Below are 23065 nucleotides of genomic sequence, written 5' to 3'. Positions count from 1 at the left end.
ATATACATTAACCGCCTAGAAGGCATTGTGCTTGACATATTGCTCTATTCGTCTACAGAACTTAGACTAAACTTAGATATGTACTTGGCTAGTCTATTTTTTGAATGACATTTTCTGTAGCTACGACTACTTCAACTGTTTGAGAATTGTGTCGACATTGTTCACGAAGCGAGTGGTGAGTTTTTGAAACTGTCGGGTGGAAGGTAAGTTAAGGGGAATTGGAAACGGGAAGAGGAGCTTACCTCGTCCAACTCGACAGAATGCTTCTCATACTTGCCCCTCTTCAAGCTAGCCTGGTGGTGTCTTCGTATCTGTGTTCGGGTGTCTTCGGCTTGCCGCTCAGCAGCGGCAAATAACGCTTTACGAGCCTCCACCGTTGGTCTGTTGTCGTGGTAGTCGGTTCAATAACAGGTCATCAATTCTGTACGACGAAGGAACGTACTTGGGTACGGGAATTTTCAATGTTCGGCTGTCTTGTTTTTGAAACGAACTCAAACCAGGAAGCTTAGCGTCGTATAAAGCTCGCTCGACGTGTTTGAGGGACTACTGAGTAAGAGGCATGTCAATGTTCTTATTTTTGAGCAGTCTAATCAACAAGTAGGAACCAACTTACCTCTTCCTCAAACACAGTAATCACAAGTTCTGAAGCATTCCGTACACCCACTGTGGAAATTTCCTCGAGTTTGAACGCATGTTCATCTTTGGGAAATCTGACGCGAACAGAGGAGAGCAGGTCAGGAGTGACTCGACCGTTAGCACGCGTCGCAATTGAGGCGCATTCTCGTCGAAACCAGTCCACAGCAGCAGTCATCTTCTGCTCGGCGCTGGCGTACTCTTCTTGAGCCTCGGGGTCTGTTATAGGCTGCTTGGACCTTGGTACGAGGTTGGCAGTGGATTTCGCGCCTTTTCCTGCCTTTGCGTACGTCCGTACCAGGAAGGAAGGGGATATGCTCGTGTTACGAGCAGAAATAAAGTTCTGGTGAGCTATCAAACAAGAGTGTTGGCGTAGAATGGACGAAGAGCGAAGAGCAGCACGCCGGAGAGACATGGAAGTCGGGACTGGGAAGGTTGCTCAAAATTATTGCCGGCAGGCAATTGTCACGGCTCAGTGAAATGAATTCCCGCTAGCTTCGAATTCGGCCTTCTTCTTATACACCGTGCAGTGTTTGCGATTCAACGACGAGTCGAGATGAATTCGACTAGAGACGCTGGAGCCGAAGGGCTATGTCGTTACCGTATGCGGATCAGCGACGAGGCTGGCGACTATCACTTTACACTTGGTAACAAAAATTATTAGACGTCTATAAGGAAACAAGGCTGTTACGGACGATACTGCCTCTGAGTTGCCTCTGATTCCGATGATTCATCTTTTCCAGAACTCAATTGCACCTTATTATGGACCTCAATCCACGACGTTTTCGACTTTGATATCCACTGTTCTTTAGTTCTACGCTGGTTCACGGAGACATGGAAACTAGGTATATCGACGACCAATTCGGGGACTTGGTCACTGGTACGCTCCCAACATACAATCCTGTAAATGGTTGGACACAGGGTGCGGACTGTACTGGGTGTGGATTTCATCCAGATGCTCAGCGAGCATTTAATCAATCGTGGTATGATACTACGCATCATACGACCGACGAGACAAGGTCAGTTCAATTCGGCTTCACAGGTACGTAGATCCACCTCTATTACGAGCTCAACCAATCGAAATCGTCTGATGATAGGTACTTCCCTGGATGTGTTCTGCATAATCCCAAACCCCTCCAATCCAGGACTCACTTCGACCTACAATCTCACGTTTGAGCTGGATGGCCAACCCCTCGAGCAAACGTTTACACATGAAAGCGACTCGTCAAATGTCTTTTTGTTTAACACCAGTGTGCTGTCCTTGGAAAACTTGACCCTGGCTCCTCATATGTTCGTCATGCTGGCCGCATCGACGGTTGTCAATTCGACATTGCTGTTTGACTATGCGATGTATACGTGAGCCCTTACTTCAATCTTGCGCCTCGCTCCTCAATTAAATCGATCTGCGCCGTGCCAGCATCCCTAGCACCTCACTTAGCACACCAGATTTATCGCCTACTATCATTTCCTCAGCCAGTCCTTCACCGACAGCAATGCCCCATCCCGCAGTTGCCGCTATAATTGGCTCCGCTGTTGGCGGAACCATTTTCCTTATTCTGATTATCGCATTGGTGTTATGGTACCGCCACTACAAGCGCCGTCCTCGTATGCTAAAGCAATACGTTTCGTCGTCGCGGTCCTGGGATTATGGTCAAGACGAGACCCGCATAGAACCGTTCCCTTTACAACCTCTGCGCCGACTACCTCTAGAATCTCACTCCACAAACAACTTGAATCCTCAGCGATCAGAAACTTCCGTTACATACCCAAGCACTATAATTACCGGTGTTACTGGATCCAGCTACCATATGACATCAGAAGGCTATAGCAGTCCTCCTGCACTCGACGCCAATTTTGCACCACCTGCCACTACTGTTCGCTTTGCCGAAAATACCACCACTTCAGAAACAAGCTCAAATAGCAGATCCCGTAATCGACGGGTAGATACAGCTACGCCGAGCTCTAGGGCGGGACGAAGTAGTAGACGGGCAAATAACGGGTCTACTGCAACCTCCAGCTCTGCTCCTTCCTCAACCCATTCTTCCCGGAAGAGGGAAATCAGGGAATTGAGGAGGACTGTAGAGGATTTAAAACGACAGCAACAAGAGATGCTTGCGAGACTTCCACCATCATATACTGATATATCCAATCAAGGACTCGGATGATCTCACTTCGACAATCAATCATGACGAGGGTCTGTCTGCTGGATGATGCTCACGGCAACTTACCTGTTCAGTCATTGGTGTTCACAATGAGAATTGAAAATCTACCAGGTATATCGGCCGCCTTTAATAATTAATCTGCATTCAACTTCTCTTCGAAGGTAAGTACCTTGTCGAATCCCGCTATACTGGACACAAAGATTGGTTACAACATTCGTGTCGCAATCCAGCTTGGAACGAAAATCTCCGCTGTACATGGTTATGTCACCTCCGTCTATATCGGCGTGGTTACGACACAGTTCGTTCGAGAATTAAAGCAAAGTTCCGTCATCCCTAGTGCGGGAGATGCAATTGATGACAGACATCCCACACACCCCGCAAAGTTCTACTCCTAACTCTTGATTTAGGACTACTTGTTATATATTCTATGTATACTTTGTCATGTATATACTTACCTTGAAGAACATAATCTTTGCTACTGTAGTTTGAAAGTGAGTAGGTTATTACATAGTTGTAGGAGAAATGAGAGGAAATGAGACGCGGAGTTCGAGTTGGGGACTTAAGCATACTGTCCTGTGAGATAAGCCAACGACTCCTTTGGGCTTGTAGAGCACTGTACATATGTAGTAGAAAGTAAATGGAAGACTTCTCAATTAATCAGAGAAATTCCCAAACAAGACCTTCACGCCGGGGACGCAGGTGGGCGCTAAAAGCGACGACTTCGTTACCTCCTGCATATTACAAAACAACTGGTACAGTGACACCACTGTACTTAACAGCTCAGTAGATCTAAGTGTATGTTTTCATTTTGGAAAACTACGCCTATGATATCTAACCCTACGAAGCATTCAGGATGGGAAAAATTCGTCAGTTGTCTTAAGAACAACGCGTTTTCCAACCTGTTTCCCTGTTTCCAACATTGCATTCCCATGACTTTGGCATCGAGAGTCTACCTTCCTTCCTCCAAGACGTCCAAATTACCAGTGCTGCAAACTGGTGCTGGTGTCATAAAGCGCAGAAATAGTGCCAAATTTTGTTCAACAGGTTGCCTCTCCCTGTATCGATCACATTCTAAAAAAGAATTCTCCAACACCCCGCCCCTTCCATATACACTATTTGGGACTCGCTCATACACTGGAAATTTTGCGTCTACCTCAGAGATCCAATCTACGGTCTTTCGCGGGACATCTTTCGAGAATCGGTGCTTGCACCTTCTGGAGGCCCATTTGGGCATGGTCCTACGGAGGGTAGGCGGTAAGGAAGATGGAGGCGTGGACTTAAATGGCTGGTGGTGGCTTCCACATGGGGCAAAGGATACAGACAGTACTCTACAATTGGCAAGCTCAAACACGAATGACGATGTACAATCAAGCGCTTATCCATTCAAACGCATCCGGATTATTGCCCAGTGCAAAGCCGAAAAGAAAAAGATAGGGCCCAAGTATGTGAGGGAGTTGGAAGGCGTTGTTTGGAGGTATATGGCGTTGGAAAAAGATCATGATTCAGGGAATATTTCAAAAGAATCCACTCCTGTTGTAGCCGTCTTTCTCTCTGAATCACCTTTCACAAAATCCACCATTCTGCGTGCGATGAGCTCACAGGTGCCATTCTTATTGGTGTACGTTCCTCCGTTGGCCGATAGTACACACAAGTTCGAAGAAACTGATTCCAGCTCCGCTTCATCTCCTGGCTCATGCATCTACAATCCAGCCCTTGGAGCCTCCGGAGGACTGTTCAAGGGCGAAATGGAGATTCGTTGGTGTTGGTCTTTACCGACTCCCACTCATTTGCCATCTCACTCAAAGCCTGCTATCCACAGAGGAAGCCATGGTGCTCCGGCATTGTTTTTTCGAGGAAAGAGACTACGAGGATGGGTACCTCCGGGTGTACATGAGCGTCGCGAAGAAGTTGGAAACTCATTTCATGATCCTTGATAGGAGTCTGCGTCTGCAGCTGTAAATCCTCCGGATCGAACGATGCATGAATCTTGGTTGAAGCTTGAGCGCTCGAATCTTCGGGATAGGCAATGGTCCAAGGCTGCGTAGTACCAAGGGCTCGAGGCCTAGAGCATCCTATAGAAGTATGAATATCATAATCAACACAGTAGTATGTAGTACTTGGTACTCGCTCAGGAAAGAGAAAAAATTCCGCTCAACAGAGTGGTGTCAATCTGAGAAATCACCAGATTATTGTATGAAGGTCCTCAAAATGATTGCACCGAATAATGCATAATCTTCATTCAGTGTGTTATATTTCAGTGATTCACTGAATAGTTCTTGGTTTCCAAAGCCTACTTACAGTATATGGCATATAGTATAACCTGGTTCCAATGTGACATAAATAAAGGCACGTGTCCGCGTGAAAATTTGGCTATGAGTAATTTGGCTCCTGTCCTTCTGAACCACAATTTCCAGCTATTTTAAATGGTGAAACGAAAGAACGCGCCAGAACCCGACTCTGCTATTGAACCTTCTCCGAAACGTCGAAGTAGTCGCTTGAAAAGTACAATGGCTGCAAACGTTCGTGAATTTCCAGTATTTCGGCCATTGGTCACTCAAAAGGTCTCTACGGATTCTGGAAGCCATTCGAAAACAGAACCAGTTGGTGCGTTGAAGAGCTTGCAGGACTTACCAGAGATGCCGCTAGATATAATCCATGAGGTTAGCCTTCCCAGTGTGGTAGTGAGTCACTTACTATGTAGCAACTTACTTGCACCTGCAAGGTCCTTGGCTATCTTGGTCCTCAAGACCTACACAATCTCCTCAATTCTACCCGAGGTTTTCGGTCGTTTCTTCTGAAAGATTCGTCTGCGCCGCTATGGGCCACAGCTCGAGCCAATGTCCCAGAGCTTCCCCCTCTCATCAAGGGCATGGATGAAGTGTCCTATGCAAGCCTGCTTTTTGACAAACATTGCGAGGTGAGACAGTCCCCCTGGTGACGGCCCTGGTCTCATTTTGATCCAGGTCTGTCAAGTTCAACGCCCCAACCAACAGATTGATGGTGACATTCAAATGAGGATCTGCTCTGCATGTCGAGGCGCGGGATCAACGTACGCTGTATTTTCCTCATTCGATGCTATCACTCATTTTATTGAAGATTTCTACGCGAGGATTACTTAGAATTTCAACCTCAACCTCCGTTCATAGATAAAATGGAATTCTTATCACTCATACCCTCTATATACTACAAGTCAGGATGGATGCCTGAAATCGTCCAAGATTACCTTGCACAGTATGAGGAAATGGTCACAGATACAGATTCTTTTATGGCGTGGAAGGAAAAAATGAAGGAAGAACGTGGTCAACGCGACGATGTGAATTTCTTTGCTGATTTTGCATTTTATGACTTCTTACTAACTTCCATGTAACAGTGGAGTCTTAAACATAGAAACTGGCTTGATATTTGCGCAGAACGTCGTAAGAGGCAGATAGAGTTACGCCAGCAAGAAATCGATAAAATACGCTCCACTCGATGCACAGTGTTCGTCCTCATTCAGCGCTTTCTCATCATGAGTCAATGATATAATATTCTACGTCTCGGTAGGATCACTGGTAGGCTTATTGCGCTAGGATGGAAAGAAGATGATATACCTCCTCGATTGGCGGAGCATCCTTATGTCAAGAAGCCCCAACAGTTGACTGATCAAGGTGAGCGTACCTGGTGTATCATACTATCTTACACTCAACCATTCTGTCAGAATGGATAAAAATCGGTCCAACATTGGTTGAATACCTCAAGACGCAAATACAGGAGGCAGAACGGTCGAAACGGCGTTGTGATTAGCAGTAGAACATGTTTTTCCACTCTAGGTATCACTGTAATATTAGGAAAAGTACGAATAACCGGAAGCCTACAGACATTCGAAGTCGAAAAACTTTCAGCTGCGCTGTAAACACCAAAGACCGGGATCTGCAGCCGTACCCTCTGATGAGCTATGATATGATGATATTACTGCTTATTACTGACGCCCGACCATCTATGCTGTAGCGAATTCTCATCCTACATGCCAGGGATGGTAGACTGTATTAGAATAAAGAGACTAGTGCCAGCTACAGCTACGCTATTCTCCTAATAGTCGAACTGAATATCATTCCTCCTCTTTTTCATCGCTACGCTACATATTGTAATGTTTGATTTTTTGGAGGAGCTTAGCGTGAGTAATTGAGCACGTGCTACATATTTCTGAGCGTCTCTGAGTCTGTAAGTGTCTTCTTTGTTTTATTCTCGACGCGAACAATGGCGAAACGAAAGAATATCTCGAAATCGCACTCAGACATTGAACCGTCTCCCAAACGTCGAAGTAACAGGTTGAAATGCGCCATGGCCGACGTGAAGTTGGCGATCCCAACATATCGAGCATCGGAGACAATCTCTGCCGTAGCTGGTAGTAGCTCTGAAGCACAATCAACCGATGCGCCAAAGAGCTTGCAGGACCTGCTAGAAATGCCTGAAGACATAGTTCGCGAGGTCAGCTAATCCTCATTGTGTCCATGGTAAGAGACAATTACTTATCTTGTGCCACTTATTGCAGGTCCTCCGCCATCTTGATCCTCAAGACCTGCTTAATCTGTTTCATTCAGCCAGCGTTTTCCGGACGTTCCTCTTACACAAATCCTCCGCCCCGACCTGGGCGGCTGCTCGAGCCAATCTCCCAGGGCTTCCTCCTCTCATTAAAGGCATGGACGAGGCATCGTATGCAAGCTTCCTTTTTGATAAACATTGTGAAGTCAGAATGATTCCTAAATGCGTAGTACATGCCCTCAAATTTCTTTAGATCTGTAAAGTCCCACACGCAAGTGGTCAGAACACCTTTTGGGACATTCAAATGAGGGTTTGCTCTGCGTGTCAATTCTCAAGATCAATGTACGCCATGCTAACATTGATTATCCCGTACATTATCACCCATTTTTTCTCAAGCTTCCTTCAAGAGACTTCTTTCGAGTTCCAACCCCGGCCTCCATTCATTGATAAAAATGAATTTTTGTCACTCATACCCACCATGTTTTGCGGTTCTTTGGGAGGGTGGATGCCTGAAACAGTTCAAAAATATCTTGCCCAGTATGAGGAAATGGTCACAGACGAAGATTCCTTCAAACAATGGAGAGCAAGGATGAACAAAGAGCGAGAAGAACGTCGAAAAGTGAGAATCATCACCATATTTTGATGCTTTCGCTGACACTCATGCATACAGTGGTGTGATTACCATTACGACTGGCTCCGTATAGATGCAGAACGCTGTGAAAGACAGATGGAGCAACGCAAGGAAGGAAATCTCGAAATCTGGCGTACTCGCTACAAAGAGTATGTACATCTGCCACTGAGCACTGTCTGATATCAAGTTGAAATGGCTGACAATGGGATCTAATTATCGCTGTAGCATCACCGTCAGGCTTATTGCGCTAGGCTGGAAAGAGGAGGTCATCCCTAGTCAATTAGCACAACATCCTCATGTCAAAAAGCTCCAACGGTTGACCGACGAAGGTGAGTACTCACGATCATAGTGTCGTTGTTGAAACTCATTTTTTTCTGCTCAGAATGGATGGAAATCAGTCCAACATTGGTAGAATACATTGAAACACAGATCCAAGACGCTGGAATGGTATAAACATGAAGGACTTCGATTTTTTGCGACTGTCACATCATATATATGTAGGAGAATTGCCATGCATGGCCAGGATTTAAAGGCCTTTTTTTTAATTTCGAAAGGACGGAAGATTAAATGTAACATTTCACAACTATCATGTACTCTGTGTAATACAATTCCTTCCGTTCCTGGTGTAATGTTGATCCCCTTCCAAACAGCCCTCATATACATTTCCGCCTTGACCTGCAACGAGCTCCAGAATGATTGAAGTAGACGACTTCAGACGATTACGACAGCGGAGAAGAAAGAACCGAGCTCGAAGAAAGAGAGGGAGTCGAAGGAGATGCCGTGAAGAAAGAGAGACGAGTCGACGTATTGGATATATTGACCGACTGGGATGCTTGCGTAGAAGTAAGTGATAGGCGGTCAAAGCTATTGCTCGCAGCCGTGGTATTGAAGGTCATCAGCAGTCCATCGACCTCTGCGGCATCCAAAGATTCCTCGCCATTGCGAATTACTTGAGTAGAACAAGACAAGTTTGAAGAGCTTAAAAGCAGAGCGTCGACTTCTGCTATATCAAGTGCTTCACTTGCAGACTTATTATATTTGACATTAGAGTTATCACCGAGTTGAGCTTGAGCATTGTTCAGCGAATCAGATCCTTGCTCGACGGAGCCAGAAACTTCGTTAGAAGTTACGACCAAGGACGGAAATGAAAAGGACTTTGAAGTTGAAGAAACGGTGTTTGAGGAATCAACAAGATGACTGTTCTTGACACAAAGCGTCTTGACTTCTTCAGTGACTGGTGTCATTAGAGCGTACGACGGAAAGTGAAAGGACGAAAGTAGAGGAATCTCTGGAAGCATGATGTTAGGCGAAGGAGATCCAGGCCCGACGTCTTGTTCCAATAAGCCTTGCGTTGGGATGCTTTGAGGATCGCTTGATGCAGTGCTAGAAGCTGGTTGAACACTAAAAAGGGAGTGAACCCGACGAAGTTGTAGCAATAGGAGTTTCGTAAGTACCAAATCCATCCGGGGGGATCTTCATGATCAACGCGATGCTGAGCGTAAGAAATGTGTCAGGAATCCAGCACTCAATGGAAAAGGACTTAGACATGCATACTCTGAATAAAAAGCTGGAGGAACCCGGGTCGGACAACTGATCCTCATTTGTGTGCTGTATGTAAGAGACAAGATGGGCATTGGAGTATCAATTCTGAATGGCACTTCGTAAACAAAAGGACGTCAAACTCACCTCTGGGCTTCCTTTTTCTTTGACCTTGATATTATGCACGTTCAATGAAACATCAGGTTTGAACCGGGTAGTCGTCGAACTAAGCCATTGAAGTAAGCCTGAACGCGGCTTAACAGCGGGAGGTGCTGCTGAAAGGTAGTATTACGTGGGTAACTAAGCGTATAAGGGGGGGGTAATCAACGAACGGGAGGTATTTCTTCGTAGGCGCTTGTATGGAGGTTTAGATTTCGAACTCGAATCCGAATCCCAGTCGTCATCAAAAGCGGATTCTGAAGATAGCTCGAGACGTTTACCATTCAGATTCACCCTAACGTCGGTTATATCTGCTTCTACAGGATCTCCAGAGAATAATCCGTAAGTGGGGTTTTGAGCTAACCGACAATGCATTACCTTTCGAGTTTAGTTCATGCTCCTGCCGTTGTCTCCTACAAGTAATCCTACAAATTAAACGCGGTAAGGGAATGCAATTCAGCAAGTAGTTGAAGGGGTAATGTATACTCACCAATCTCGGTACAAATCTTTCACCGCCGCACTGTTTCCTGCGCCTTTATCGCCAGCTTGTCTGAACATCATGTCCCCAAGAAGCATATCTAGCAAGTCAAACGGCCCCAACTCGCCTCGGAACTTGCTCTCGCATGATAGCAGGAAACCTAAACCGAATGGAGGGACAGCGGCGTCACTCGAGAGAAATTTATTCGCTTTCAATAGTAGATGGTGAAGGAATTCTGGGCTTCCGATTACACTCGAGAGTTCCTATATAGGATATGATCAATTTCCATTGTGCATTGAATGTCGGACTCGACGAGTCAGGAGAGGCGAGAAAACGCTAAGTCATTCAACTCACTAGACAAAACACATCCTTATCTTTCTCGTCGTCCTCGAATGGCCATTCAGCACGAAATACATTCCCCACCACCCAGTCGAAGATGACTCCATTGTAGATCGTGTACGGGACATGTCGTCTATGGCGGTTCCATTTGACTTGTTGAACTTTGAATTGGGTTTCAGTGAAGTTGAGTGTGGATAAGGAGGGTTTTTTGATGATTAGCCACGCCAGGAGATCGCATTTGTACATTTTTTCAATTGAAGATGGCAATGAAGGGTGTTGATGAAACGAAGGAAGATAGACGCCCAAAAAAACGCCCAAAAGCGCTTGATAAAATCAGCTTTGACATCATAAAATTCATAAAACGCTATACTTAGTACATCAAAGTTCAGGTCGCTATACTCGTGTATTCATAAATTCAGATGAGAAAAACGTCGTGCAGGTATTACTATATCTATGAATTATAAGCACGTATAGTGTGGGTATCTGTCAGGTAGAGCAAAAAAGGCTTTGGAATAGAAAAATATACGGAGGGTGTCACGGCTTTTGCGTATTCTACAGTGTTAATATTAGTGTCCGACGGAGCATGGTACCCATTCTCCAAACTCCCAATCAAAAACCCCAAGGGTGCAAAGAAGGAATATCATGGGGAAACTGACCCATTAGTGGGCTTTTCGTCGCGAAGAGGCTCACTCGGATCAGTGCCGTATTTCATTTCGTGTTTAACACCCATGAACATGAGGATGGTTCTACTCGGTTTAATTAGCATCAACGAAAAGTGAATGAGACTGGAATGGCTTACGACACAACTGTGCAAAGCCATCCAATCCAAAGTATGCAAACATAAGCGATGTTCACTGAGTACACGTTATACTCTAAAGAAAGGTAAGATCCCGAGAATGGCTTGAAAAGCTGAGCTACGAACTGAGAGGTGGGCGGAAGAAAAAATCGGTATATTGCTGTTGCATTTCCGCAGGAGCTCCAGTGATAAATGCTGAATGCTTAGCTATCACGATCTGTATACAACATTGAGTATCACGAGGGAGCAGTGATAAAATGAAAAACACGAACAGTACTCATCAACGCAGCTGCAAGAACACCAGTAGTGATGCCAACAGCCAAAGCCAACCGTGTTTTGTTGTACCAGTTGGGATACGTACGGCGAGGCCATAGCACCAAGAAGAAAAGGTCTGCGCCGAATAGTGTAGCGACGAAGACGTAAAAGACGATGGTCAGAACCTCGGCAGCGATTAAATCGTCATTGTGGAGTTCAACGGCATATGCTGGAACGAGGGTGAACGCGTATGCTTGTACATGGGTCTGCAAGTCTTCGTATTTTGATAACGAATAAGTCGCTGTACACTCTGCAGCTAAACAAACGTTCATGGCGATTTGATAGGCGACTGCATATATTGATAAGAAATATTTCAGAAGCAGAATGAATAATTGAGCATACTCAAGCGTTCTCGGCGAAGATGCCACCGTCTGTCATACATGTTTTTGCCCTTGAACGCGTTCCATCTCATCTCGGTGAGGTCGAAACCCCATATCTTGCTTGGAAAAGGCATGAAATGGAGAATTATTGGAGTGTATTGTGGAGAAGAAGGGAAGTGAAGAAATAATAAACGAACAAGGAATTAAATACGTTATAACTTATAAGTCCAAAAAAAATCGAAGGCTGTTTCTGGTCATTGATGACGTGATGACGTCAGCGCACCAGTACGCCATTGTGGAAACAATTGCTCCGCTGTGAATTATACTGCAATGAAGGTTAAATAAAATATTTTACTTGCGCCCAATTTGCTTTCCTTCCTAACATGACTTCCAGTGAACATACAAATTCTGCCGTAGATTACGCCTCTAATTCCCCCATGAATTCTAATAATTCTCATGAAACTGACGACGACCTTCTTACACTTCCGGACTTGCATTTCTCCTACAGAAAAACCTCTGTGGCGCTCTACGTCGCCTTTCTTATCATTTGCAATGTTTTAATTCCGTGCCTACTTTTCTATCTCCTCCAGAACTGTAAGTTTTCTCCACGTTTTCTTGGCACCTTTCATCGGCTAAGCGACTCATCATCACTCTGCCAGTCACCAATATCACTACAAAGGTATATCTGAAATTAAAAAAGGCCCTCGCGTTGCTCATAGAAGAACTCTCCCTCCACTAGGAACTCATCGGTATATCGTCTGCAGCTCTCGGGATTTCTTCCTGTTTCGATGCTCCATTCAGACTATTTAGACGTATGTCGTGTTGCAAGCCTTGGGAAGAAATTCAAAAACTAATCTTACCCTGATTTCAGTGGTCAAACACGCGAGAACCTATGGCCCCACGGATGTCTGGTGGCATCTCGACTTTGTTATGTGGACTTACACATTTGCCCTTCTCGTCTTCGCCTTTCCACTTGCTATCGCACCGTCTATAGCGTTCTAGTGAGCAATTCATCCAATTCTCCTCTTCCATTTGTTCTGTCAACTCTGTTACATCCTTTAGTAATTTCTTCCTAATGTCAACGATGATGCTCGTCGGTCCTGTTGGCGTCGTGTTTTTATTTTCCCTTCTCGCCTATCACTATCAATGGCGTCTGCCCGTGAGGTGCTCGTCCGAGCCCGTTGGGTCTCTCATGAAGCCTGCCGTTTTTTACTGCCTTGAAGATGTAGGCGCAGTCGATTTTATGCACGGACGTATCTTCCGACAGCGGGTTCACAGAAGGTATGTCTTTCTTGCCTTTTCGGCTGCTATGCTTATCTTCGGCATTGTAACCTCGATGTCAGATGGGACGCATCTCCCCCATTTCGACAACTGATGACCGAGCTCACGATTTACTGGGTCATCTCCGGTGCCGTATATTGCGGATTGACCGCTGCGGTCACTTGGGCTGCTACGCTTAATTTCGCCTTCGGGTACGTTTTGCTTTGCCTGTCATCCTTAATTGGATCAGAAAGAATAGAAACTTATGTGTCTCTCTTTAGATGGGTTCTCGGGCAATTCTTCATCTGGGCTTTTGTCAGTTGGGTCGGTTGTCACTTTCTCGCACGCAGAGGTCTGAAACGCGAGCGTGCGTACTGGGATGACCGGGGACGTACTTTATTCAAAGAAAACACTGGTCCGGGAGGAATAAATGAAGGTGGTGAACAGGAAAAACCCCCGAAAAGGAGTAGGAGCGCACCTGGACATGCGAACGATAGCGCCAGTGCCGACACCTCAACTCTTACTACACCTGCTACTAGGTCTCTAAATGCACCACCTTCCAAAGTAGAAAAAACGGAAGTGGTGTAGTGATCATTGGAACAGGCTACTGTAAGTTATTTTGCCAAAGAAGCTCTCGTATCCTTGGCCTGTATTAGTATTATTCGACTGTTTTCTTGTAGCTGCATGCTATCTGTTCGGAAGATGTACAATTTAGTAGAGTGTAATGTATACCAATGTACATGCAGGTACTTAATTGCATATATACCAAGCGCTGCGTTGCAATGTCGCATTGGCGTCGCAGCGGTGTCGCAGCCTTCAATGACTTCGGCACTGAGAATTACTCCGATAACCGACCAACCCCGAAGTAGCTGGTACAACCGTATAAATACTGGAGGCATAAATGTGATTTTATTCCACCTCAATCATTCAACCCGCAAAGTCTCAACCTTTGCACGTTCTTGGACAATCAGGCCCCGGAGCAGCCTTAAAAGTTATATCTCGTCACATCGTATGTACTGCTTTGCCTTCTTTGCCGGCGGCATTTTTAACAAATCGCTCTTTTTAAGTGCATCCATGGCCAGTTCACTACCCCACGAATTAATAGAATGCATCCTCGACAACCTCCATCATGAAAAAGCTACACTCATCAACTGTGCCCTGATTGGAAAAGCCTGGGCTCTTTCTGCTCAGCGTGGCATATTCCAACGTATCGTCCTTCAACTACCCAATCAGTATCATGAAGATTTCGAAGAGCTTGCGACCGCTTACACCGCGCGGAATGAGCAGCTTTTAGAACTGTTCAATCGCAATCCGTATCTGACATCTTGCGTCCGAACTCTCGAGCTGAAACAATTTTCGCATGACTCAAGAAGGGTGTCTCATTCCAGCAACAGAATGACATATGCTTCGACAACCAGAGTTGTAGAACAATTCAGCAATGTGAAGAAACTCACGTTGGCCAGATGCGATTGGGAGACACTTACTCCTGAACTGAAAACAGCGGTAACGGACATCTTCAAAACATCTTCGTTGACCGCAGTCTCCCTTTCACACTTCTCTATCTCGAGTTTCAACCAACTGGCTTTTCTCTTAAGCCAGGTGTCATGTTTAAGTGTGCTTAAAATCGACTTTTTGTACTACCACAACGGAGACGCACCGACACCTATTGCGAATTGTCCACCTCGGTCCATACAACTGGATCAGCGACTGCACTTTCGTTTTGTTAATATGCGTACCTTCATAACATGGTTCCAGCAAGACACATGTCCACTAGAAATCCGAAATCTGCAAACGTTGCATATCCATATTCGTCATGCTACGGCTCCTGATTATGAGGACACTGCTTTCCTGCTACAGTATATCGGTGGTAACCTCCAGGAGTTGGAATTGCAGGTACCACCTTGGAATCCTCGTACGTCGTACTGCTGTGCTTTCCACGGGTTCTTGAATACTCAATGTTTTTCTTTATATGACAGACTCTACCCTTGTTCATCTTGGATATACGCCCAACCTGCGCAGTGTTACACTGCTCAGAATACAGCAGACAGAGCTCTACTCTCCCGTTCCCTGGATATCATTCCTTCTTGAATCAATCCAAAACTCCGACGATTGTAAAAGTATTTCTCTGCGACACCTCACTATTCAGCTTGATCTCGAGTACGCTGATGAAGTAATGATTCAGCGTTGGGACCGATGGGGTGCGGTAGACACGCTACTGGCTGGACCTATATTTGCATCTCTCCAGACGGTCAAATTTGAGCTGCTGGGCGTATCAAGTTTGGCTTCAAGCGCTGTCGAGGTTATACTCAGCGTGAACCTACCATTCTTGCAGAGTTCCAACAAACTTCAGGTTCAGATTCCGGGTGCAGGGGAAGCGGATATCAAGAGTCTCGGTTACATATAACTGTCGATGAATGATATCTTTCTCTTTCTCTCTTTCGGCAATGTTAATACAAATATACAATTGGCCCACGATAGGTATCTCAGATGCCAAGGTCTTTCAATAAACTCATTGTCGAACTCCATAAATCATCAGCCAACTTATCGTCTCTTGCCGTCGCGCTGGGGACTGCGATTCTCCCGACTGGTTTGTTATCTAGATAAGCCCCACAGTATTTCTCCCTCTCGTCTCGCACGACCTTGGCAGCCGCAGCAAAAACCGAGGTATACGAACCATGTTCTGTGTCGTTTATAGCGAGCGCGACAATAGGTTTCCAGAACCAGGGTAAAGGCCAGTTATGAGAAAAGGTGTCTACCCCACCAGGATGGATGGACATTGCTACGATAGGAATTGGAGGAGAGGCGGCGTTGAAATGTTTCTGCAGAGAGCGTGTCCAAAGGATGTCCAAGAGTTTCGAGTGTGCTGAATAGACGGTTTTAGAGGTTGTCTGTGAGGGAATATCAATGTAAGATGAGAGATGATACCGTAACGCATAAATCCTGGCATAATCTTGCCGCGATATTGAACATTGAGGTCTTCAATTTCAGAGAATTTCACGCCAGACGGGGTAAATCTATGGGCTATCGATGCGAGCTGATGTAAAAGGTCAATCATTTGGCTCAATCAATGGTGAAAGCCTGATTCTCACGTTAACTATTCGAACATCAGAGTTGACTTCGGTTGCTGTCGAAGTTAACAATGGGATCAGAGTGCGAGTGAAGACGAAGGGGCTTAAATAACTGAAAAGATGTTAACAGAACTGACTCGATTTGCGCTTCGGTGACGCGAGATTTGCTTACTTGACTACCACCATGGTCGAAAGACCTGCCACATGAAAAGTAATCGAGTTTAGAGGATGCTAAAAACGAAGCAGTACTTCTAACCGTCTGCGCTTTTCTCAAATGGACCTGAAAGACTAGTCCCATACATTAGCATCAATCAAGATTCTGCGTCGTTGGAGCCCCTACACGCCGGCATTGTTGACTTACGAACATAGGTCATTAATAGGGTTAATAGGTGATCACTTTAACAACACGGTCACTTACCCAGTACGTCCAGTCGCTTTTCCTTCTCCATAAATGTTTCCGCGGCTCTTTTCGCTTCTCTTGGGTCACTCAAGTCAAGCTTCAGCCATTTGACCTTTCCATTCCCAGGTTGAAGGTCTTCATGATTAAGCTTTTCGATGGCCTGTAGGGCTTTCCCCTCATTTCTAGCGGCCATGTACACCGTAGCACCGGCTCGTGCGAGATGTTTGACCGTTGCAAGACCTGTACCTCGACTTGTGAAATAAAAAGTTCAAGATTAGAGACGGAGAAATATGAATTACTTATACGTACTTTCCACCCGTAACAATTATAACCTTGCCTCTTAGTTCGGTCAAATCATTTTGAGGGTCAAATGTGCTCTTCATGAGCTCGTTATCGGACAGCGAGGAGAATCAAAATGACTTTCGTAGGGTCATGTAGCCTGGAACAGCTGGGAACGCTACAACATGGTGAGAAGTTAGAACGAATTTAAATAACGACGCGCATGGTAAGTGTTGTCAAAATCAGGTGTACTAGTGAACGGAGGCCTCGGATCCTAGCGATTTGTAAACCGAGTGCATATGGAATATGGTTCACAAGTGCAACATTCCAAAAAGATACATTCAGCAAACTCTACAGAAATACACGACGGACACGACGGACCGATAAGCAATCACTGAAACTTTTAATCTTCAAGACCTGCCGTCTCGTTTTGCACAACCACCTCGAACACATCATGATCTGAGTTCGAAGCGCTCTCTCTTCCTATAGCTTCTTCTACAGTTTTCAGTAAAATTTCTTCTTCACCGCCTTCATCCTCTGGAAGATCTACACCTACAACCCCCTTGATAGGTAGAGATTTCCGATTCTGATTCTTTTTCGTGACAATCACCCACAAGGCGCTTCCTACAATAATCAACGTGCCCAGCACAGAAAGTAAGGAGGGTGCGCTGTGGAAAAATATACGATCAAGAAGGCTGGTGAAGACGATCAGAGTATAGATTGCAAGTGTTCCACGAGAAGCGGTTTCGCGTTGAAGACCAAGAGTCAAGAAAATCTGAAAAAAAGCACTTTTGTGTCAATATTCAAGCATTCAAAGGAATGAACAACAATAGACCTGAGCACAAAATCCGAATACACCGATTTCAAGGAGGAGGAGAAGCCATATAGGAGAAGTCGGAATGACAACGGGCGTATGAGTGACTACCAGACTTTGGCGAGAATTTTCTTATCAGATGATGACTGTTATTAAGATTATGGGAAATTATGGACTCACCCTATGGCACTCACGATCACACTGTATCCAGAAAACGCGACCATGGAATGGAGAGCGTGTGCGCGTTTCCCAATGGCACGAATGGAGGTATCTACAGTGTGAAGCTTAAGTTGGACATAGAAGAGAAAGGAGAGAAACTTCAAACATACATGCACCAGTTGATCCTAATACACCAAGTAGAGATACACTACGATGAAGGCGTCAACGAAGGTAAAAATATTTCTAGGGCTGAGGCGGAATACCCAACGGCTATCAATCTCTGGGTCGGTGTCGCAGAAGGCGATGCTATTGTCTGTGTTGCATGTAAATCGTTCAAGGTGCTGTTTAAAAAAGAAGTGGCGTTCTTTATACTCATTCCATGTATAAGCACGGATGAAGCATTGGTTGAATTCATTGAAAGGGCGGTCCCATCCAAGCTTGGACCGTGGTGTCCAAAGAGGGAAGTTGGTCTGGCTATGAATATGACCCCAATCAAACTGAACAGTCCAGCAAAAATCTCTTTCCTTCCGACAGTTTCGCCGAGAAATAACGCTCCGGCAACAGCGGTGCAAAGTGGTGAGAGAAAGGTAAGAACGGTGGCATCGGAGAGAGAAAGGAATTTTAGGGAGAAGTAAATTCCGAACACTCCGAAGAATCTGATGAATGCAGGACTAAGCCCAGAAATATGTGTATTGGTTCAGCCCTTACCCAGAAAAGCCTCTGAACATTAGAAGAAATCGAACGCCTTTTGGTCCCAGAAAAGGAGATTCTACTGCTGTATATTTCCTAAATAGTTGTCAGTCAGTTAGAATGAGATAACTGTGTAGCCCTAACGCACATGTAAGCGATACTGAACACATAAGTTGTCGCCTGATATGCAAGTCAACAAAAGAAGTGGATACTCTCAAATTCGACGCACCATTCTAATGAAGATCAGTTCGAATGTTGGTACGGGGGGATCTATCGTGTTGAGCTTCTTTACTGCGACATTCACCAGAGCCAGGAATGCTTGTGCAGTAACAATCAAGAGCAGCCCAACATTACGGTGAAATAAATTAGATAATTGAGCCAGGAAGGCAGCGAATTTTCCTGTATGTTCTGCATTGTTTTCATCAAAGCCCAAGTCGTTACTGGAGTCGTCTGCGTCGTTATGAGTATTTGAGGGAAGCAGAGCGTAATCGGGAGCGACGAAAGACATGGCTGGGTAAGAAGATGGTGGCCAGGCTTATCGGATATTATTATCGTGGGAGTTCAACTCCTTATGTACATCACTTCCATTCGAACTACTGAACTTTCAGCTCTCAGTCTGCAATTCTTTCATAGAGATCTTCTCGGAAGAATCATTCATAAAGATGGATTATTCAAAGGGGTGGCCTGGGGTGGCGCATTCTTTTGATGCGTCCTGATGCCTCGCTGTACCGTAACGTATGATTGGTTGAAATACCTGTTGGAATTGAATTGAAATAATTCATTGTTTGGACGATGTTTTTGCAGTGAGCAATCCTGGTGAATACCGCATTGCATCTCCGATGAGCTTCTATCCATTACCATCCATTATCCGTACAAAACGCCTACATTGTGACGCGTGACGACGCGTTTGTCACAGGTATCCTGACTTCAAACTTCCAAGTCCTCGTAAATACATAGATCTCTTGAGAGGACATGGATGAATCAAGCATGATGTAGAGAAACACGAACGTATGAAGGTTCCGTTTACATATGTATATGTTTTGAATCCATCACCCATAGTGATTTATCCTCTGGAATCTTTGAACGCCTGGCCCTCTACTATCTCATGGATGTACCCATAAATATGTATGTGAACTAAATCTCATGAAAACTATGAACGGCATCGGCGATATTGTTTTGATCCAATCGCTGCCGAACAAGCCGAAGGCTGTTCGATCCCACGCCATCGCACCACACGCTGAGCGTAGTACGCTGTGACCCATTTCCCTCCTTCCCGTCACTCGTAGGTCACGAATTGTCACCGGGACGCGCTCTGGACGTCACAGCCGGATCAGGTTAACCAGTAGGCATCTAGTTTGTGAAGAGGACTTGTGTCAATAAAGAAACGTTGAACTTTTCATAGAGATGGAATCTAACCTCATCATGGATGCCGCTACCCTCGCAACGACAACACCGAACAGCAGGAAACGGAATCGCGAAAACGAAACACCAAGTCAAAGAATCAAAAGGGAAAAGGCAGCAGAAAGACAAAGGAGGAAAAGAGAAAGAGACAGATTGGGCATCCCAGTAAACTATGTCCATCCACCTCCACAAAGGAATCCGGCGAATTCGGTGGTCGTAAGCCAACCGCCTCCGCCTCCTCCACCACCACCTCCCCCTGCTCCTATTGCAGACCCAAACTTAAACAATGGCCCATCCAATCTTATTGAACCAGACTTGACTCCTGAGGAAGAAGCCAGGCGCGATAGAGTCAGAGCTGCTGCCCGTGAAAGACAACGCAAGCATCGAGCGCTCGTGAAACAGAGAAAGATGCGCGAATTAGGTATGGACATGGGCAACGACATTTCTGGCAGTATCCAGGCTCCATCCAGCGAGGAGCAAGGTGATATGACATATCCTGTTGACGCTCAGGCTGGATTTCATGCTACGATGATATCTCCTCCTCCTCCCGGTATCGTACAACAATCACTCAACGATGATAACAACGAATCTTCTTTCACCCATAATCTCGCTACACAAGGGCATGGTGGCCAAATGTTTGCGACTACTCTGCTTTTAAGCTTCTCATGTGCACCGTTACTCAAACAGCACCTGCTGAACAGCCTTCAGATGAGTAATGAGGAGCTTGCTAGTCTGGAACCAATTATCGCGGACGCATGGGACCAATGGGATCGTCAGGTACGTTCCGACTAAGTTCCAGCGATTGGCCCTCCTTTGAAACTCAATTATAGCGCCGGCAGCAACACCAGCAACCATTTGATGCATCGCAGTACTCGTCACAACATTCTTTTGTTCAGAATCCTCCAAATGCAACACCACAAGACGTTTCTGCGACTTCCGCCGCGAATGAATTTCGCGCACGATTCCACAGATCTTTGGTCGTTCCTACGCCATTTCAAGCGCAGGCCGCCGCGGCCGCTGCGGCTGTCGCCCAAGCACAGGCAAATGCCGTCGCACACGCTGCTCAAGTTGCCCAATCCACTGTTTCGGGATCGATGAACGGGATGACGGACGAGGATGGAGGACCTGTGAAGGGCGATCATAGCTGACTGTCAGGATGCTCCCACATTAGACTTAAATTTATGGTCTCGTCACGCTGCGCGCGCGGTGGTACATATTTCTTCTCTATGCGCATTTTTGTCCTTTTCGACCGTTGCTTTTGATTTCCTCAGGCTTTGTCTATAACCAGAATTTGGAACCAATAATTCCCTTGTAATATCGATAATTATGCCGCTTAGTACTTACAGTGTACATTTCATTCATCGCATGTACATTCCTAATTTGTATGTATGTATGCCCCAATCTCGGAAAACATTGTAAATTCCAAGGCTTGGATACCCACAATACCTTGAGTTTTATGTCAGCTCGTCGTCGTTTTAGGACGTACTGGAAGCTTCAGGTGGAGGAGGAGACTCTAGCCCTATAGGCACTTTGGCAACAGCATCGCTTGGGTTCGCATTCTTGCCCTTTCCAGGTGGAGGTGGATGGTAGACTTTCTCCTGCATCAAGAATTGAGTATATGTATCCACAGGTTACTTACGACACCGACCTTCTTCTTTTTCGCCGGTTGTTTGGCGTTTGGATCGGGATACGCAAGCTGTTCCGTCTGCCGAAACTCCTCACTCTCCCCGAATGCTTTTCGAATGGGATCCAGTAGTCTATTGATCGCATCCACCATTGCAGGTTTTAGATCTCCAGGATGTAACTTCTCGTCCTTGAAAGCCTGCCTCAGGTCTTCGAATGTCGAAAAATGCATAGGACCATCAAATTTTGTGTTGACAGTGAAAAGAGTGCCTTCTGGAGCATTGTCGGAGGCGAAGGATCTTTGATCTGTAGAGAGGGCTTCCTTTCCATCCTCATCCATTACCCCAGTACCCTTTGCCTGATCAATTTTGAGCTGGCTGATCGGGAAAATCACAGCTTCGGCGAACGAGAGCAGTCCGTTATCTTCCACGTTTCCTGGCTCGCAAAAAGCACCTTTGATTTTTTTCTTCACGATTTCAGGAGAGTCGAGGAAATCAATTTTGGAATTCGGGTCTGAGGAAGACATTTTGCCTCCCATCAAGCCGGGAACCATAGCGTTCATAAGATGTGCCCGTTTGCGATAGCCTAAACGCGGGAGGTAAAGTTCTGCGAAGGTGAAGATTTTCCTCTGACAAATAATTGTGAGCTGGCCGAACGATTTTGAAGCTAGTAGACGTACCTGATCGACACCACCAAACTGGAAGTCAACATCCAGGTACTGTTCGTCGAGAGCTTGAAGACCAGGGTAGAGTAGACCGCTCAATAATGGGCTCTCTACCTGCTTCACCACCTCTGCACCCGCTTTCTTCGCATCATGTTCTGTCACAGTTGCACATAATCGATAGTTGTCCATATTATACTCGCTCGTGAGTTGATAAGACGATCCTTGGAAGAAGTGAAGTTTCGACGTCGGTATACCGAGTGATTTGAAAACAGCACGAAGAACATATTCGTAGTACTTCGTCCTATGCTGCACAAGCTCGAGTGGCGCCTTCAAATTATCCAGGAATGCATGAACGTCTAAGAACGCGTGAGTTATTACCCGAACTTTTTTAAACAGTCCCACCTGCCAATAGAATCTTAACCTGTACAAACGAATCGGCATTTGAACTCCTGTAAACAGCTGGGCAACGTACCTCTACCCCTGCGCGTAGAAAATCGGCAATCTTCGTCAATGGGACAAAGTATCCAATATGCGCTACGAATGATCATTGGATAAAATACTAAACAGATCTAGAACGATCCAGCTCACGTCTTCCGGTAGGTGCAGTTCCTGCAGGGATTATAGCCTCTTAACATTGGTGCTACTAGATGTATCAGGGAAATACGCGCCCCAGTAAGCCTTTGGTGTTTTGCCTTCTTTCAGAATGGCTTTAATAGCGTCACCTCCAAGTACTTCTTGTAGTCTCCTGGTGATCATATCATATTGAGCATTTTGTTCAGGAGATAGGTCCAACGAAGAAGAAGGATCCTCCATG

At 45.6% G+C, this 23065-nt stretch overlaps 13 protein-coding genes across 13 annotated transcripts; 7 read left to right on the top strand and 6 right to left on the bottom strand.

Annotated features, from left to right (window-relative positions):
• Positions 1-126: 126 nt before the first annotated feature.
• C8R40DRAFT_1167663 (ribosome recycling factor domain-containing protein) lies at positions 127-1048 on the bottom strand (the record flags this gene model as incomplete). Its single annotated transcript, XM_046231059.1, has 4 exons — positions 127-189; positions 243-381; positions 443-543; positions 614-1048. The coding sequence occupies 4 exons, from the start codon at positions 1046-1048 to the stop codon at positions 127-129; spliced, it is 738 nt and encodes a 245-aa protein (XP_046089351.1).
• Positions 1049-1467: 419 nt separating this feature from the next.
• Positions 1468-1993, top strand: C8R40DRAFT_1038766 (uncharacterized protein; the record flags this gene model as incomplete). The annotated part of the gene is made up of 2 exons (XM_046223776.1): positions 1468-1675; positions 1731-1993. 2 exons carry the CDS (start codon positions 1468-1470, stop codon positions 1991-1993), a joined length of 471 nt encoding a protein of 156 aa, XP_046089350.1.
• A 1482-nt stretch (positions 1994-3475) lies between these two features.
• C8R40DRAFT_1091962 (uncharacterized protein) lies at positions 3476-5112 on the top strand. Its single transcript, XM_046227529.1, has 3 exons — positions 3476-3590; positions 3648-5028; positions 5094-5112. Exon 2 carries the CDS (start codon positions 3725-3727, stop codon positions 4727-4729), a length of 1005 nt encoding a protein of 334 aa, XP_046089349.1. The 5' UTR covers positions 3476-3590; positions 3648-3724; the 3' UTR covers positions 4730-5028; positions 5094-5112.
• A 190-nt stretch (positions 5113-5302) lies between these two features.
• Positions 5303-5733, top strand: C8R40DRAFT_1038761 (uncharacterized protein; the record flags this gene model as incomplete). Its single annotated transcript, XM_046223775.1, has 2 exons — positions 5303-5455; positions 5518-5733. The coding sequence occupies 2 exons, from the start codon at positions 5303-5305 to the stop codon at positions 5731-5733; spliced, it is 369 nt and encodes a 122-aa protein (XP_046089348.1).
• A 1298-nt stretch (positions 5734-7031) lies between these two features.
• C8R40DRAFT_1167659 (uncharacterized protein) lies at positions 7032-8400 on the top strand (the record flags this gene model as incomplete). Its single annotated transcript, XM_046231058.1, has 7 exons — positions 7032-7262; positions 7327-7521; positions 7570-7658; positions 7713-7935; positions 7987-8096; positions 8173-8276; positions 8330-8400. The coding sequence occupies 7 exons, from the start codon at positions 7032-7034 to the stop codon at positions 8398-8400; spliced, it is 1023 nt and encodes a 340-aa protein (XP_046089347.1).
• Positions 8401-8694: 294 nt separating this feature from the next.
• Positions 8695-10734, bottom strand: C8R40DRAFT_1263578 (uncharacterized protein). Its single transcript, XM_046233869.1, has 7 exons — positions 10478-10734; positions 10136-10386; positions 10024-10070; positions 9819-9971; positions 9634-9761; positions 9502-9555; positions 8695-9439 (listed from the first exon to the last, which is right to left on the bottom strand). The coding sequence occupies exons 1-7, from the start codon at positions 10706-10708 to the stop codon at positions 9191-9193; spliced, it is 1113 nt and encodes a 370-aa protein (XP_046089346.1). The 5' UTR covers positions 10709-10734; the 3' UTR covers positions 8695-9190.
• Positions 10735-10850: 116 nt separating this feature from the next.
• On the bottom strand, positions 10851-12145 carry C8R40DRAFT_1263577 (uncharacterized protein). Its single transcript, XM_046233868.1, has 5 exons — positions 11916-12145; positions 11531-11862; positions 11385-11475; positions 11262-11334; positions 10851-11208 (listed from the first exon to the last, which is right to left on the bottom strand). The coding sequence occupies exons 1-5, from the start codon at positions 12025-12027 to the stop codon at positions 11103-11105; spliced, it is 714 nt and encodes a 237-aa protein (XP_046089345.1). The 5' UTR covers positions 12028-12145; the 3' UTR covers positions 10851-11102.
• A 131-nt stretch (positions 12146-12276) lies between these two features.
• On the top strand, positions 12277-13741 carry C8R40DRAFT_1167656 (uncharacterized protein; the record flags this gene model as incomplete). Its single annotated transcript, XM_046231057.1, has 7 exons — positions 12277-12487; positions 12553-12572; positions 12633-12705; positions 12765-12894; positions 12956-13174; positions 13237-13365; positions 13435-13741. 7 exons carry the CDS (start codon positions 12277-12279, stop codon positions 13739-13741), a joined length of 1089 nt encoding a protein of 362 aa, XP_046089344.1.
• A 486-nt stretch (positions 13742-14227) lies between these two features.
• C8R40DRAFT_1167655 (uncharacterized protein) lies at positions 14228-15557 on the top strand (the record flags this gene model as incomplete). The annotated part of the gene is made up of 2 exons (XM_046231056.1): positions 14228-15065; positions 15130-15557. 2 exons carry the CDS (start codon positions 14228-14230, stop codon positions 15555-15557), a joined length of 1266 nt encoding a protein of 421 aa, XP_046089343.1.
• Positions 15558-15636: 79 nt separating this feature from the next.
• On the bottom strand, positions 15637-17004 carry C8R40DRAFT_1038546 (uncharacterized protein; the record flags this gene model as incomplete). Its single annotated transcript, XM_046223765.1, has 5 exons — positions 15637-16016; positions 16079-16187; positions 16243-16333; positions 16636-16872; positions 16931-17004. 5 exons carry the CDS (start codon positions 17002-17004, stop codon positions 15637-15639), a joined length of 891 nt encoding a protein of 296 aa, XP_046089342.1.
• Positions 17005-17303: 299 nt separating this feature from the next.
• On the bottom strand, positions 17304-19071 carry C8R40DRAFT_1167653 (uncharacterized protein; the record flags this gene model as incomplete). Its single annotated transcript, XM_046231055.1, has 8 exons — positions 17304-17675; positions 17736-17829; positions 17895-17985; positions 18044-18081; positions 18137-18529; positions 18582-18659; positions 18712-18743; positions 18793-19071. The coding sequence occupies 8 exons, from the start codon at positions 19069-19071 to the stop codon at positions 17304-17306; spliced, it is 1377 nt and encodes a 458-aa protein (XP_046089341.1).
• Positions 19072-19547: 476 nt separating this feature from the next.
• Positions 19548-21371, top strand: C8R40DRAFT_834144 (uncharacterized protein). Its single transcript, XM_046236373.1, has 5 exons — positions 19548-19571; positions 19623-19905; positions 19968-20741; positions 20804-21173; positions 21236-21371. The coding sequence occupies exons 3-4, from the start codon at positions 19968-19970 to the stop codon at positions 21110-21112; spliced, it is 1083 nt and encodes a 360-aa protein (XP_046089340.1). The 5' UTR covers positions 19548-19571; positions 19623-19905; the 3' UTR covers positions 21113-21173; positions 21236-21371.
• Positions 21372-21439: 68 nt separating this feature from the next.
• C8R40DRAFT_1159245 (tyrosine tRNA ligase) lies at positions 21440-23007 on the bottom strand (the record flags this gene model as incomplete). The annotated part of the gene is made up of 7 exons (XM_046229855.1): positions 21440-21562; positions 21613-22215; positions 22267-22607; positions 22654-22672; positions 22724-22785; positions 22840-22860; positions 22920-23007. 7 exons carry the CDS (start codon positions 23005-23007, stop codon positions 21440-21442), a joined length of 1257 nt encoding a protein of 418 aa, XP_046089339.1.
• Positions 23008-23065: the final 58 nt, after the last annotated feature.

This window comes from Lentinula edodes (genome assembly GCF_021015755.1).
Source record: "Lentinula edodes strain Le(Bin) 0899 ss11 chromosome Unknown C8R40scaffold_7, whole genome shotgun sequence".
NCBI lineage: Eukaryota > Fungi > Basidiomycota > Agaricomycetes > Agaricales > Omphalotaceae > Lentinula > Lentinula edodes.
This window is presented reverse-complemented; position numbering and strand designations above follow the sequence as displayed.